Source organism: Elaeis guineensis, chromosome 8, assembly GCF_000442705.2.
Source record: "Elaeis guineensis isolate ETL-2024a chromosome 8, EG11, whole genome shotgun sequence".
Lineage (NCBI taxonomy): Eukaryota > Viridiplantae > Streptophyta > Magnoliopsida > Arecales > Arecaceae > Elaeis > Elaeis guineensis.
The window spans coordinates 3666551-3680485 of record NC_026000.2 but is presented as its reverse complement, the minus strand read 5'-3'; the positions used below and the strand labels follow the sequence as shown (position 1 = coordinate 3680485).

The following is a 13935-nucleotide window of genomic DNA, read 5'->3' as shown; positions in this document are numbered from 1 at the left end:
AGCAGCTATAAAAAGGGGGTGACTACTAAAGAACTCTAAGGAGCTCCTGCTCCCTCTAACATAGGGTGATCACCTCCATCCCCCGACCAGGACTGCCTCAGGGTCTCCACCATTTCCTCCAGTTCTTCCTTCTTTTGCAGTATATCCTGGAGCGCCTGCCGAAGTCGCCGGCTCTCAGCCTCCGCTTCCCGATGCCACTTCCGCAAAACTTCGGACTCCGCCTCTGCGTCCGCGACGGCCTTCCGCACAAGTTCCAGCTGGATTTTTACTTGTTGAAGCTCAGCTGTCTTCTCCCCAAGGGAGACAGAGATCCCCTCGACGGTGCCTCTCAAGGCTCGAAGCTCTTCGGTGTCTTGGGCGTTCGCAAGCTGCGCCCTGGTAACCAGCTGCTTTTGAAGATGGACTACCTCGTCCGCCGCTCGACGGAATCTCCCCTTGTGCTCCTCTACCTGTCGGCGCCAGCTAGCCCGCTGCACGTCGTGGCTCATTTCGGCGTCTTGAAGCTGCTTCTGGAGGTCGGAAACTTTTTGCGACCATATCTGCTCATCCCGCGCTGTGAGCCGGGATGAGTTTCCTTCCAGCTGGCCGATCCTCCTCTGCGCAGCCGAAAGCTCCATCTTAAGGGCGCTGATCCTGGCTTCTTGAGCCCAAGTTCGGTCACTGGCGCTCTTCTTACATTCCTCAAGCTCTTTTGTGAAGCTCGCCTTCCTCCGACTGTAGTCCATGATCGCCTTCACTTGAATACTCCTGAAGTGGGCGGCCTCGGCAGCGGCCTCGGAGTAGCATTTTTCGCCTGACGGAGCTCGCCTTCCGACTTCTTCAGCTTCCTCGTCAAGTGGAGGACCTCCTTTTTCAACCGTCGGATAGTGGACTTCAGCGGGACCCCCAGGGGCAAGGAGAGTGCTTCAGCGAGACACTGCCATCGGAAGAGGCAAGCGTCAAAGACCGATTCGTTACAAGAAGAAAGGCCGGAAAGAAGGAGCAGAGGGAGGAAAAAATCATCCACAAAAAGAAGTTCGGCTTTATTAATTGATCTTGAAGACAAATGAAAAGAAAGCATGATAACAAAAGAAAGATACAAGGTCGGAGGTCTCAGACCTCGGGAGCGGGGGTGGAGAGTTCGGCGCGGGGGGTGCAACTGCTGTGGCGGCGGGCGAAGGGCCGGCCTCGTCGTCGGACTCCTCCAAGAATTCGAGGCCAAGATCGGGATATCTGCTGGCCACCTTCTCCCGACAAAGCTCAAACCCTTTGGTAAATGCCTCCAGGCCGAACTGGACGTTCAGCTCCCTCATCTCCGCAGAGGCCTTGAACTCCTCCACCGCAAGGGTCCTGGCCTCCGAGACCAGAACCGGAGTTTGCTCGGCCAGATGGGCGACCTCGGCCTCCGCCTTCCTCACCGACTCCTCCAGGCTCCGTCTCTCCGCCTCCCGGGCTTGTCTCTCCTCCTCCCGGGCTTGTCTTTCCTCTTCCCGGTCCTGTCTCTCTCTCGCCATGGCCTCCCGGAGGGCGGCCACCTCGGCCGTCTTCGCTTGAAGACGAGCAACCTCGTCTTGGCAACGCTCCTCCGCCCGAAGAAGGTCCCTTCTCGTGCGGCCCGACGCCTCGACATAGGCGAAGAGCTGATGCCCGATCTGCAAGGACAGATGGAGGATTACAACAAAGACCGAGTAACTGAGCGAGTAAAAATCCGCTTACCTCAAGAAAGGAACCCAAGGTGTCCCAGGCCCGCTGCTCGGGATCGGCACGGTCGATCCTCTCCACGACATCGGGCAGAATGCAACCGTCGAGCAGCCGACGGATCAAAGCCTTGTCGTTGAAGGGATTCTCCGATCCCCCCTCAGAGCAGACGGACTCGTCTGCAGCGGCTCGGTGGCTGCTCGGCCTGCGGGCCACCGATTTTCTCCTCCTCCCCGCGGTGGGCGCCTCCGCGGGGCGGACCTCCGGAATGGGGGCCTCGGTCGGCGGGCTCCCTGGGAGTGCCCGGGGGGCCGCTGGTTCGACATCCGAAGGAATGTCGATGGCCGGGGTCGCCTGGACGGGCGCGACCAGGCTCGTCTCTCCCACCTTGGCCCTCTTCGCTGAGCCGGAGGTCGTCGCGCCCTTCCTCTTCTGGGCTCTCATGGACTTGGCGAGCATCCGCGTGGCTTCGGCGTCCATTGCTAAAGAAAATGGAGGGGGGGAGAGAAGAAGAAGAAAAAGAAGCAACATCGATCAGTCCAAAAAAAAAAAAAAAAAAGAAGAAAAAAGAAAGAAGAGAGAGAAAAGGAAGAGGAGAGAAAAAATAAACGAAAAGAAGGCGAGAAAAGGTAAATACTTGCTGGATCCTGGGGGCTCAGGCCGATGTTGAAAAGAAGCTGCTCCCTCAGAAGGTTAGGAAGGGAAGGAGCGAGGTAACTCAAAAGCTTCTGGGCGGCCTGGAGGTCGTCCTCTCCCAGGCTGGGAGCCCGGCGGACGGAATCCCTCAGAGCCCCCCAACGGGGCAGACCTAGTTCTAAGGTCGGGCAGTAGACAAAGAGGAATTTTCCCTTCCAGTTGTGAATCGAAAAAGGGGCGCCCTTCAGCAACCCCTTCTTGCCGAACTGGGGGGAGAAGTACCACCAGTCCTTCGCTGAAGGATGGCGTTTGAAGGTGTAGAAATGTCTGAATAAGGAGAGGGATGGCTGGACCTCGGCTATATGGCAGAGAGAGAGAAATCCTATCAAAAACCTAAAGGAATTCGGGGCAACAGAAGCAAGTGAAATATCTAAAAAGCGAAAGAAGGCGGCGACGAAGTTTGGGAGCGGGAGCCGAAGCCCGGCACGAAAGGCCTCCTGGTACAGGCAAAAGCGACCGGGAGGGGGAGCGCTGGCCCTATCAGAGGGGCCAGGAAGCTCCAGGTCGTACTCCGCAGGGACTCCGTATCGAGCCCTTATCAGGAGAAGTTCGTCCGGAGTCGACGAACACGAAATGGCGCCCGACGCGAAAACCGGGCGAGGCCCTGCCCCGAGCGCGGGTTCATCCGCAGAAACGAGGGCCTGGGGGTTCGAAGCGAAAGAACTCCCAGAACTTACAGAGACAGAGGATTCAGAAGACATTTTTTCTCGGGGAAAAACCTAAAGGGCCCTAGAAAGGCAAATCGAGAGGGAAACGAAGCACCAAAGGTCAACCCGGAGGAAGACACGAAGAGAATGAAAAGACGAAAGATCCCTAGGCGGTGAAAAGAAGGTGGGCACTAACCTATCTTGCTCTGAGGACCCGGGGGCGAGAGACGGAAGGCGCCTACGGCTCGAAAGGGCGTTCGCGAGAGCAGACTCTCGGGGAGATGACAAACGCTAGCGAAAATAAAAAATGGAGTAGGACGCCTGAAGGGGGGAGGACGGGTTTAAATAGACCCTGGGATCCGGCGCCATAATGATCTCGAATCCCCCAGGCCAGTCCGCGCTCGACACGTGTCCCACTCCCCATGGCAGACGGCTGAAGGCGGCTGGCGGTGGGCAGGGCCATAATTGCACCGTACCTGGGACAGCGTACCTGCGGGGTCTTCGAAGCGTCCCCTCGTACCGCCCCAATTCGAAAAGACTCCGGCACGCGCTCATTTAATGCCAAAATATCTGGGAGCGGCAGGGCGCGGGATTCGAAGGGACGGTTCTGGCTGTACTTCTGTGTACTTCCTTCATTTGAAATTCCAAACTCGGATGTAGGGGACTGGTGTTGGGTATAAAATACCCACAGCCGGAACCCACGGCGGAACCGCCATCAGCAAGCGCAGCTCCGCCCGGACTCCTACGGGAGCCGGGCTCCGCCGCCATCAGCAAGCGCGGCTCCGCCCGGACTCCTACGGGAGCCGGGCTCTGCCGCCATCAGCAAGCGCTGCTCCGCCCGGACTCCTACGGGAGCCGGGCTCCGCCGCCAACATCAAAACAGCTCCGCCCGGACTCCTACGGGAGCCGGGCTCCGCTCTCAATATCAATCGCTGGTAAGCTCAATCCGGACTCCTATCAGAGCCGGACTTCACCTTTGACTTTGTTTGCAGCGCAGCTCCGCCCGGACTCCTACGGGAGCCGGGCTCCACCGCCATCAGCAAGTGCAGCTCCGCCCGGACTCCTACGGGAGCCGGGCTCCACCGACGACATCAGCACAGCTCCGCCCGGACTCCTACGGGAGCCGGACTCCGCCGCCAACATCAAAACAGCTCCGCCCGGACTCCTACGGGAGCCGGGCTCCGCTCTCAATATCAATCGCTGGTAAGCTCAATCCGGACTCCTATCAGAGCCGGACTTCACCTTTGACTTTGTTTGCAGCGCAGCTCCGCCCGGACTCCTACGGGAGCCGGGCTCCACCGCCATCAGCAAGTGCAGCTCCGCCCGGACTCCTACGGGAGCCGGGCTCCACCGCCATCAGCAAGCGCTGGTCCGCCCGGACTCCTACGGGAGCCGGGCTCCGCCGCCAACATCAAAACAGCTCCGCCCGGACTCCTACGGGAGCCGGGCTCCGCTCTCAATATCAATTGCTGGTAAGCTCAGTCTGGACTCCTACAAGAGCCGGACTTCACCCTTGACTTTGTTTGCAGCGCAGCTCCGTCCGGACTCCTACGGGAGCCGGGCTCCACCGACGACATCAGCGCTGCTCCGCCCGGACTCCTACGGGAGCCGGGCTCCGCCGCCAACATCAAAACAGCTCCGCCCGGACTCCTACGGGAGCCGGGCTCCGCTCTCAATATCAATTGCTGGTAAGCTCAGTTCGGACTCCTACAAGAGCCGGACTTCACCCTTGACTTTGTTTGCAACGCAGCTCCGCCCGGACTCCTACGGGAGCCGGGCTCCACCGACGACATCAGCACAGCTCCGCCCGGACTCCTACGGGAGCCGGACTCCACCGCCAACATCAGAACAGCTCCGCCCGGACTCCTACGGGAGCTGGGCTCCGCTCACGACGGCTCCGACCATTGCCGAGCTTCAATCGACGGATCCACGCCCCCTGACAGGCCCTCAAAACGGCCGCGACCCTGCTCCACCTCCTGTGGCGGACTCCACGCAGTATCATCATTCCCTGACAAGCCGCAGCAGCCGTAGCCGCCCTGCTCCACTTCCTGTGGCGGACTCCGCACAGCTCCATTATCCCCCTGGCAGGCCACAGTAACGGCCACGAACCTGCTCCACCTGCGACGGATACCATGCGATTCTCCTGACGACGGACGCTGCTCCACCCCTCATAACGGATTCCACGTGGCAAGTCGAGGTGATACCCACGCGTCTGCTCCATTATCTTTCGCAATCAATTCCCCTGACCATGGGCGGCCCACTACCAGGCGGTTACAAACGTCGCCATCAGTCCGTTGCCTCCCCGCCTATAAAAGGGGGGACTCAGATACGTTATTTCTTAAGCTCATTTTTCTTATCTCAAAACTCTGCTAAATTCTCCGTTCGAGCACTCCATTCTTGTTGAGGCAGAGAACTGACTTGAGCGTCGGAGGGTCTTGCCGGAGTAACCCCACCTCCGATTTAGACTTCCCTTGCAGGTCCCGACGGCGACCGCGGCTTCCTCAACTCCAGCTTCTCCGGCGCAGGCAGATTTTTGCGATACAGCCTAATGGACCATGTGTAAAATAATAAATAATAATAATAATAATTTTATTCCTTTACAAAAGCTTGAAGTTAATAATCAACTCAAGTACATAATTTATCTGGGCTTCTAGTCTCTGATTACATTTGTGATAATTAAATACATATGTTGTATAATGAATTAAGGCCATTTGGGTAAGCTATGAGCTTATTTTTCTTTGTGGATATAACATAAATATTAATCTATTTGCGCAAGCAAAAATACCAAGACCTCCGCTTACCAGCCTGCCAAGCCTTGGTTCATCAATACAGATGAAGCATTCCTAGGCTATAAATTCCTAGGATGGAAAGTCGACAATAAAACCAAAATTATAACTTGAGAGCCGACTTTCTTTTGTTCCTTGCACTTCATTTCTTCTCGTGAGATGGATAGATGGAAAATTCCAATTTTTGTGCTCAAAAATTGAATACATATAGATAGAAGCAATGACACAAGCATTCTCGGCTATGCGTCATAGGGAGGATGAAACCAGAAACTTGTATCAACAACACGAGAGGGGGGGAAAAAAAACTCATAAAACAATGCCTCAAAGGATCGTCACCACCATCCCCATGACAGCCAAAACACCCACCAAGCTCCCTTTAATCCCCACTGTCAACTTCCGACCGCCGCTCATCGGAGCCATTGCCGGACCGTCGTACTCCATGGGGGAAGGTGCAGGGGAGATCCCACCAAACCTGCGGTGCCTCTCTGACATCACTACGACGATCAGCTTCTCCCCCTTCTCACAGGCCCCCTCTGCTCCGCTGATGAAATAGTACGGCCCTGCTCGGGGGAGCTTCACCACCGTGTTCCCGTCCTCGTGCTCGGCGATCGGGCTTGATGTGTTGCAGCTCAGGTAATGTTCCCTCGTCACCTCCAGCACCGAATCCTTCTGGTCATCATACTTCCAAACTGGGTCGGGAAGAGCCAAAATGTTAGCTTTGGTCTCGAAACTTTACTAGTAGAGAGGAGAGAAGAGGGTTGATGCTTACCAAGCGAATCGCCGACTTGGAAGCGGTTCGCCTCCGCCCAATGATTGAGGGTTTTTGATGGAGACGAAGGGATTTTCCATGCTTCGGTGTTGCCTCCAACCAAGAAATCTTTAGCTTCAGAGCTTCTGACGATGAGAATAAGGACAAGGAATACGAGAGAAGAGAACAACGGCGAAGCCATGTATGTGATCTGAGAGAAGAGAGCAGTAGTAGTCGCAGTAGCGGCGAAAGGAGGAAGGTGAAGTTCCTTAGTTGAGGGATCTCGTGTGGCTGGAGCCGAAGGGGATTGGGCCTACTTAAATTGGGGGAAAGAGGAAACTAGCCGTTGAGAAAGGCTGCGTAGGGCTCGCCTTTTTGGGCGGGTTTGCCGCTGGTGATTCACCCAGGGCTCTCACCTTTTTTGTCGGGGCCGCAACGGTTGGGAACGTTGAAATGCAAACAAGGGACGATGCTTTGCCGCCCATGCTCGCATAGTATATTTTATGCGGATCCTGCAACTGCCAACACGTGGCATCGACATGGGCGCCTGTTTTCCAGCGCCATCTGCCCTCACCCTCCCCCTCACCCTCACCCTCACCGTTGAGAAAATTATTGTTTAGAACAGTTCTATGCGTGGACGTTTTATTATTCTCCTTCAAAATGAAGTAAAAATTATTAGCTAAAATTTCCAAGCAAGCTTGGACAACGATGTATTTTTTTTAAATAATAAATAATGTGATGATTTGTTATTAGCTGATATAAAATATATATGATAAAATTATTTCGATCAACATTTTCTCCATCATTGATCCTTGTCGGAGGGTCGGCTCCCTCCCTATTTTTTTTGGGACCATTTTGCCCTCTTTCTAGTATTAATTTCTTGCTGTGATATACGTGCTCAATATTGATGCCCGAGGGCCCGTAACATATATATATATATATATATATATATCCAGGTGGGCAAATTTAGCACAGCATTGTCCTCTCTGTTCCCGACGCCGACTCCATGTAGGTACTTATGTTCCCCATCACCCTCCAATTCAAATGAAAATTTTAATTTCCTGGATATGCAACAGCCAAAAACAGAGTCATATTTATCATATCATTTAGCAGAATTAAATTCTGAAGCCGGCCAGTCATTATATTATATAAGATTGAACTAATGCAAGGTGATAGGACTAGTATCTGAAATGATAGAAACGATCCTACACTTAACACTCGACAAATGTTGGTATTTGTGAGGACTTTTTTTCTCTTGAGGGGTTGGTGCTGAGACTAGTTCGAATATGATGGAAGCCATCCTAATATAAACGCACCAAAAGATGTTGGTATAGCACTACAAGCATCGGGACGAGGAGTAAATATTCGTTGCAATGGTGATATCATGACAAATTCGTAAGAAGCTAATTAAAAGTTGAAAATTGGTGACTCACTGTGGGACGAGGACTGGTTCAAACATGATAAGAGCAAAACAAATGCTGCAGCATTGCAATCAATAATGCAATTATTCAAGTCTGAAGTAGCCTTCAAAACTGGATTTCCAGGATTGGTCCAAATACTGACATATTGAATTATAATGCCTTCTTCAAACTACGTTGATTCCCCATGCGTTATTGCCTCATGAAGCTTTTACAACGAAATAAAGGTCGGAAAGGAAGAGCGACAACAGTGATAGATAGGAAAGGAAGAGATTGGGCCTCTGTGTGTGCATGTAGATATATTTGTTAAATCAATGGCATAAGTAAAATTAGTCATTTGCATGATTCTGCTTCAATTAGCATCTTTGGTATGTAACTTGTGCCCTCGAGATAAATAGTTATGCCAAATGCTGCAACAGTTACTGATTTGGAAACAACAAAATTAGAGCTGATGTGTGGTTGAGAGTCGGTCAAAATGTTCATAAACCTCAATAATTTTTTTTTTTTAAACCATAAATCTTGCACCATGTGTGAATGTGATAGGGCATGCTGGTTAAAACAAGCAAAACCAGCAGTTTGAATAGCATGCAGGTATTCACAGCTTAGGCATGAAATGAAACTTCTAAAGCTTTAGAGCAGGCAGCAGATACAAAAGGAGCACACCTCAACAGTATGAAAAAGAATGACCTACCACTGCTTCAACACCTAACAAGGTCAAAATCTCCAGAAACTGTTTATACATGCTATGATAACTGTTGTTTATTTTCTCTTCTTCTTCAGTGCCCACCTTTATCTGATCTTTAGCTCTTTCAAATTTGTCTAAAACAGGCAACAATCTCTCTATAACTTCTCCTTGCACATTTGTCAACAGAGAGAGCCTTTCTCTCTCCATCCTTTTCCTAACATTATCGAAGTCCGCACTGATCCTAAGAATACAGCCCTGGTCTGTTGACCACTCTTCAGAGAAGGTAACAACTTTGGTTGCAAGAGAATTCTTCTTTGCTTCAATGGACTGAAGAAGGGCCTCTATCTCAGCAAACTTTTGATGGATCATTATTAGCCAAAGCTTCTTTATATGATCGCAGTGATACCATGACAGCAGAAGCAACATTTTCTTCTGTAACAACAACTCTGCCATCATTTGCACCATCCTCTTCAAGGATTTCATCATCTGAATCTGCCTGTGATGAAATCTTTTTTCTTTTTAGTTTGAGTAAAGGGATGCATTCTTGAATTTCTGAGACATGAGTAAAATAGTGGTGGAAGCATAAGTACTCACCATAATCGAGGATCTCATCCACAGGTTCTTTTCACCAAGAAAGGTTTTCAATCTCCTTGCTCTTTCTTTCCTTTTTTTTTTTTTTTCTGATAAGATGTTGGAGATACTATGATATCTAGAGATCTATGCATAAAAAGAAAAATGATGAAAGAAAAGGAATAGATTGTATAACAAAATCCAGAACTAAGAAGCCAATGTTGCACTACAATGTGAGCAATGATTCAAAATGCCTTATTCAAACTCAATATCATCACAATATGCATCATTGTTCAAGATTCAACATTTCTTTTTCATGTGTACTAAATATTCAGACATACAGAAGGATACATTGAGGACTAGTAGCGGAGCCTGAATTACTGGGTGTGATAACTTATCAACTGATTAGATTTTCTGTTAAGAAAAGAGATCGAAATGAGAAGTTGGAGAGTTTGGTGGGCCCCTCAATGCCCCTCAATCTATTGATCCCCTGATCCCTCTGACTGCTCTTCATTGCCTGCTTTCAACCATGAGATCCATCCGTTAACAGATTATTCATGGACACGTTCACAATCCAAACCTCCCAGAAGAGGGACATAAAACCTTACCTCTGCAAAAAACAAGATATACAGATAATTTCTAACAAACAAGAAAAAGACCCCTATTGGGGACACTAAGAAAAGAAACAACCACTCATCAAACTTATGAAGCATCTAATTTTCAAGCATCAGCCAATATGAAAGTCCAATGCCTTCTCAGCACAGCATGCCACAGTTTCATGAGGGGATATTCAGATGCCTGACAACTATGTCTGCTCAGTTGAACCATGTTTCTCTTGGGCTTAGGTTTTAATGGGCGAGCTGTGCTCAGGCTGAAGAACCTAGGCCAGAGGTCAAGCTGTAGGCTGTTGCTATCTGAAACCATCCCGGTTTGATCAATGCCCAGGTCTCAATTGCAATAGGTTCAATTACACAAGCAAATAGGCAGTTGCTGAACATTTGTTGTTCAGCCAATGATCCATAGAACAGGCAAAGCAACTGACCCAGCTATATTAGTCTGCCGATTTAAATAAACCCAGACTAGACCTCATGATACACTTTTGCTAGATGTAACATAATTCCCCACGAGCACTGAGGAAGGAGGAGAACAGAGAGCGATGAGAAAGGAGAACAAAGAACTAAAGATACAAATGAAAACAATCAGAAACTAGGTGCACTAAATAGTCTGCAAACCTAAAAGCAGGAATCCAGACAATTACAAGCAAAGAGAGTATTGTTGATTTTTCACTTACCCACCACCTTCTTGGCTCTTCATCCGCACCATACAGAACCAAGATGAGTATGGCCCATTCTTCACCATCAAGCTAAGATATCACATCATTGTGGTTCAAAAATTCATCCAAACCACTGGAGTGGCATAAACTTCAGTTTTGATGCCATTGATCTCACCGTTCTTCTATCATAAACCATCAACATCACATTCCTACTAGTGTGGTACATTGAATCCTTTGAGATCTATTGTGCTTCCTTCAACTGGATTATAGTACGCTTCTTGAGCCGCGGTGATGAATATCCCAATTCCATTATTCATCGATGTGGCAACCTCTTCAAATCCACAAGAACAGAAAATTGCCGACAGATGTCAACGTCCAGCCACACTGCAAGAAATTATCTCCCAACAACCAACAACATAATGAAAGTATGTATTTAGGTCATCTGCATACCATGTTTATGGCATGCTATTGTCAGTGCCAAACCATACCACAGCCTATCCTTTAGGTAATGATGCTCAACAAGTAGAAGAGAAGCAAATGTTGTGAAATAGATGTTCATTCATCTTATTGTATATATTTAGAAGCCTCTAGATTTCAATCACGCGAAAACTTTCGTGTGCTGCTCCCAACTTAGGGACCACAAGCGGCCACCCTCCTTTTTCCAATCTCTTCCTTCCACTCACATCTCCCCTCTCCATATGAACATTCCCATCTTTAATAAATACATCCCCTTCGTTCACCTTTTGCTCTCTTTAATCCAGAGAAATGAAGTTCACCAGCCAAAAATGGCAGCGTTTTTGTCAAGTCAAATAGATGATCTAACAAAAAATCGTTGCATTAATAAGCATGCAACATATTCTAACCATATAATCCAAACCTTTTAAGAACTGAAAGCCGCACAAACATATAACCAAACACTTGATGCAAGCAAAGATGTTTTTTTTTTTTAAAAAAAAAAAAGCTCAAGACCGAAGTATAAAGTAGCAGATTCCCTGACACAAAACCAGAATCGCACTAAAACTATAAATCAAGAACACAGTTAAAGATAAGAATAAAAAGAGATACCTTCGACCGCGTCGGCCTCCTTGGTCTCCCCAGTGGCAGCAGCGAAGGGTAGAAATCTTGGGAAGCGGAGAGGTCTTTCGGGAAAAGGTGATAGCTTTAGGCGAGAAGGCCTCGGTAGGTCGGCCGCAATGGTTGGTGAAAGAAAAATATGTATTGGAAATAAAAATTGAATTACTAATTATGCTCATGGTATCAACGTGCTTTTTTTTAACAAATTGATCTTCTTTTTGAGATCATGTAATATAATAATAAAATTTTATCATTGCAAAAAAAATTTTGAAGAATAACATAAAAAGATATCATAGATGCACTATGATATAGGATTTTGCTAACATGTTTTTTTTTAATAAAATATTATAAAAAATATTTAAAATATTATATATTATTATTTTTATATATTTTATTATTTTTTAAAAATTAATTTTTTTATTATTGATGTGGTTTTAATAATATGGAGGATATCAATAGTCCTACGTCAATTGTGAATTAAGAGAAGCTGTGCTTATAATGAGGGGATCATCTTTCCTACGTGAGACGTCTTTTAAATGATAAAATTGTGAAACCCACGGATCAGAGTAGACAATACTTCACATGCCAGACTACAAAGATGGAAATAGGCCAGGTCCTAACATCTTTTAAATGATAAAATCGTAAAATCCACGGATTAGAGCGGACAATACTTCACATGCCAAACCGTAAGGGTGAAAATAGGCCAGGCCACATGTTAGAGGCCTGCGGTCTAGCCTAGTCTGGTCTATTTATCTAAATAAGCCAGGCATAGGTTATTTAGTTATGTATAAGAGTAGCATAAAAAAAATCTTTAAATTTTCAGTTTGAAAATGATTCTTGAAATATTATTTTCTATTTTTTTTATTTAAAGGTCTTAATATTTATAGGCCTTTAAATAAATTTTCAGACCATGCCAGACTTTTTTATTTTACAAAATAGATCAAGCCGAGTCTCATTTTAAGTCTGAATTAGTCCAACAAGCTAGGCTCAGGCTGGTATTTTACAATACAAGCCTGACCTATTTAAGCCAAAGCCTGATTTGGCCTGACCTATTTCCACCCTTATCTGCCCAGAGCCTTTGTCTGCAATAATTATTATTTTTTCTTTCTTTTTCCTACCTCTCTCGTAGGTTCTCCGCATTTGGCCTCCCACCAAGCACCACTTACGGCTCCTTCCCCCTCGTCTCCCCCCCCCCACCCCCCCCATCTCGACGCCCATGGCTTTTGCGCCGCCCTCCCACGCATGTGCCCGTTTTCCCCCCATCTCGGGCGCTCACAGCTCCTCCACCTTTGAGCTCCCCAACACACACACCCCTCAATCCCAATACTTGCAGTTTCTATGCCGTCCTCTCCCATGTACGCCCTCCCCATCTTCTGCACTGCTCCCCAACACCCCCCATCCACCCTATGGGTACGTAATCCCACCTCCATCGGTCCATGACTTCTCTGTACCACTGCAAACTACCCCACCCCCCTCTCACTTCTCGATCTACGGCTTCTCCGCATTGTCGCCCCCAATAAAAAAAAGTTTTTTAAAAAAAATAAATTAATTTGATTATGATTTAAAATAATCCTAAACTTTGAAATATTTACTGCATCATCGTGCATATAGACATTTCAATTGGTTGAAATTCGAGTAGTCAATCTTTAATCTGACGATCAGAAATAGATAAGCAATAAAAAATAAAAAAAATTTAAAGCACCATAGCAAAACTTATAATATAATATATTAACAAAATCTTATGATTTAACATTGATATAAAATATAAATATAATAATCAAATCCCATAGTTTTTGGAGAACAATGCGAGTTGATATACCAAAATTCTACATGTGATATCTAAGAGATCCTAACAGTGAGAAAGTAACGAGAGTGAAAGCGAGATATCATCCATCTTTAGTGCGGAGCTCCGTGCTACTTAGATAGATATTATTTGTGCAAGGAAAGAGTTATAGACAGAAAGGATCTTCGTATAGGGTGATTTGGTTATAGCCATCTGCTAGATCGAGACGAAGCGAGGTATTTGAAAGTTCATCCACTGTTACATGATATCTGAAGGTCTATTCATCATATGACCATGATGTCTATTCGGCATATAGAGGATTAGATAGAGCGGCAAGATCGTGACTGTCCATGGATACTTTAAGATATTTTGTATTTTGTTTTTCTGAGCTACATTCACGCTAAAATAGTGTGACGCACGTGAACCAGTTCTGGGAGTGTTGGCCGGATGTTGATAGCGCTTGGGAGCCTAGATTTGCGGGATTCGCATCGCTGGAGCTGTGAGCGAAGGGCCCAAAAGTCTCGTACTGGCTAAAGAATCGCCAAATTAAGGCCTGACATGCGTGTTGGTTTGCGTTT

The 13935-nt window shown here is 47.5% G+C and overlaps 1 protein-coding gene and 1 pseudogene across 1 annotated transcript; both read right to left on the bottom strand.

Moving 5' to 3' along the window:
* Positions 1–5930: 5930 nt before the first annotated feature.
* LOC105050734 (early nodulin-like protein 13) lies at positions 5931–6858 on the bottom strand. The gene is made up of 2 exons (XM_010930863.3): positions 6576–6858; positions 5931–6495 (listed from the first exon to the last, which is right to left on the bottom strand). The coding sequence occupies exons 1-2, from the start codon at positions 6754–6756 to the stop codon at positions 6128–6130; spliced, it is 549 nt and encodes a 182-aa protein (XP_010929165.1). The 5' UTR covers positions 6757–6858; the 3' UTR covers positions 5931–6127.
* Positions 6859–8464: 1606 nt separating this feature from the next.
* LOC140859752 (uncharacterized) lies at positions 8465–11407 on the bottom strand (annotated as a pseudogene).
* Between the last annotated feature and the right edge of the window lie 2528 nt (positions 11408–13935).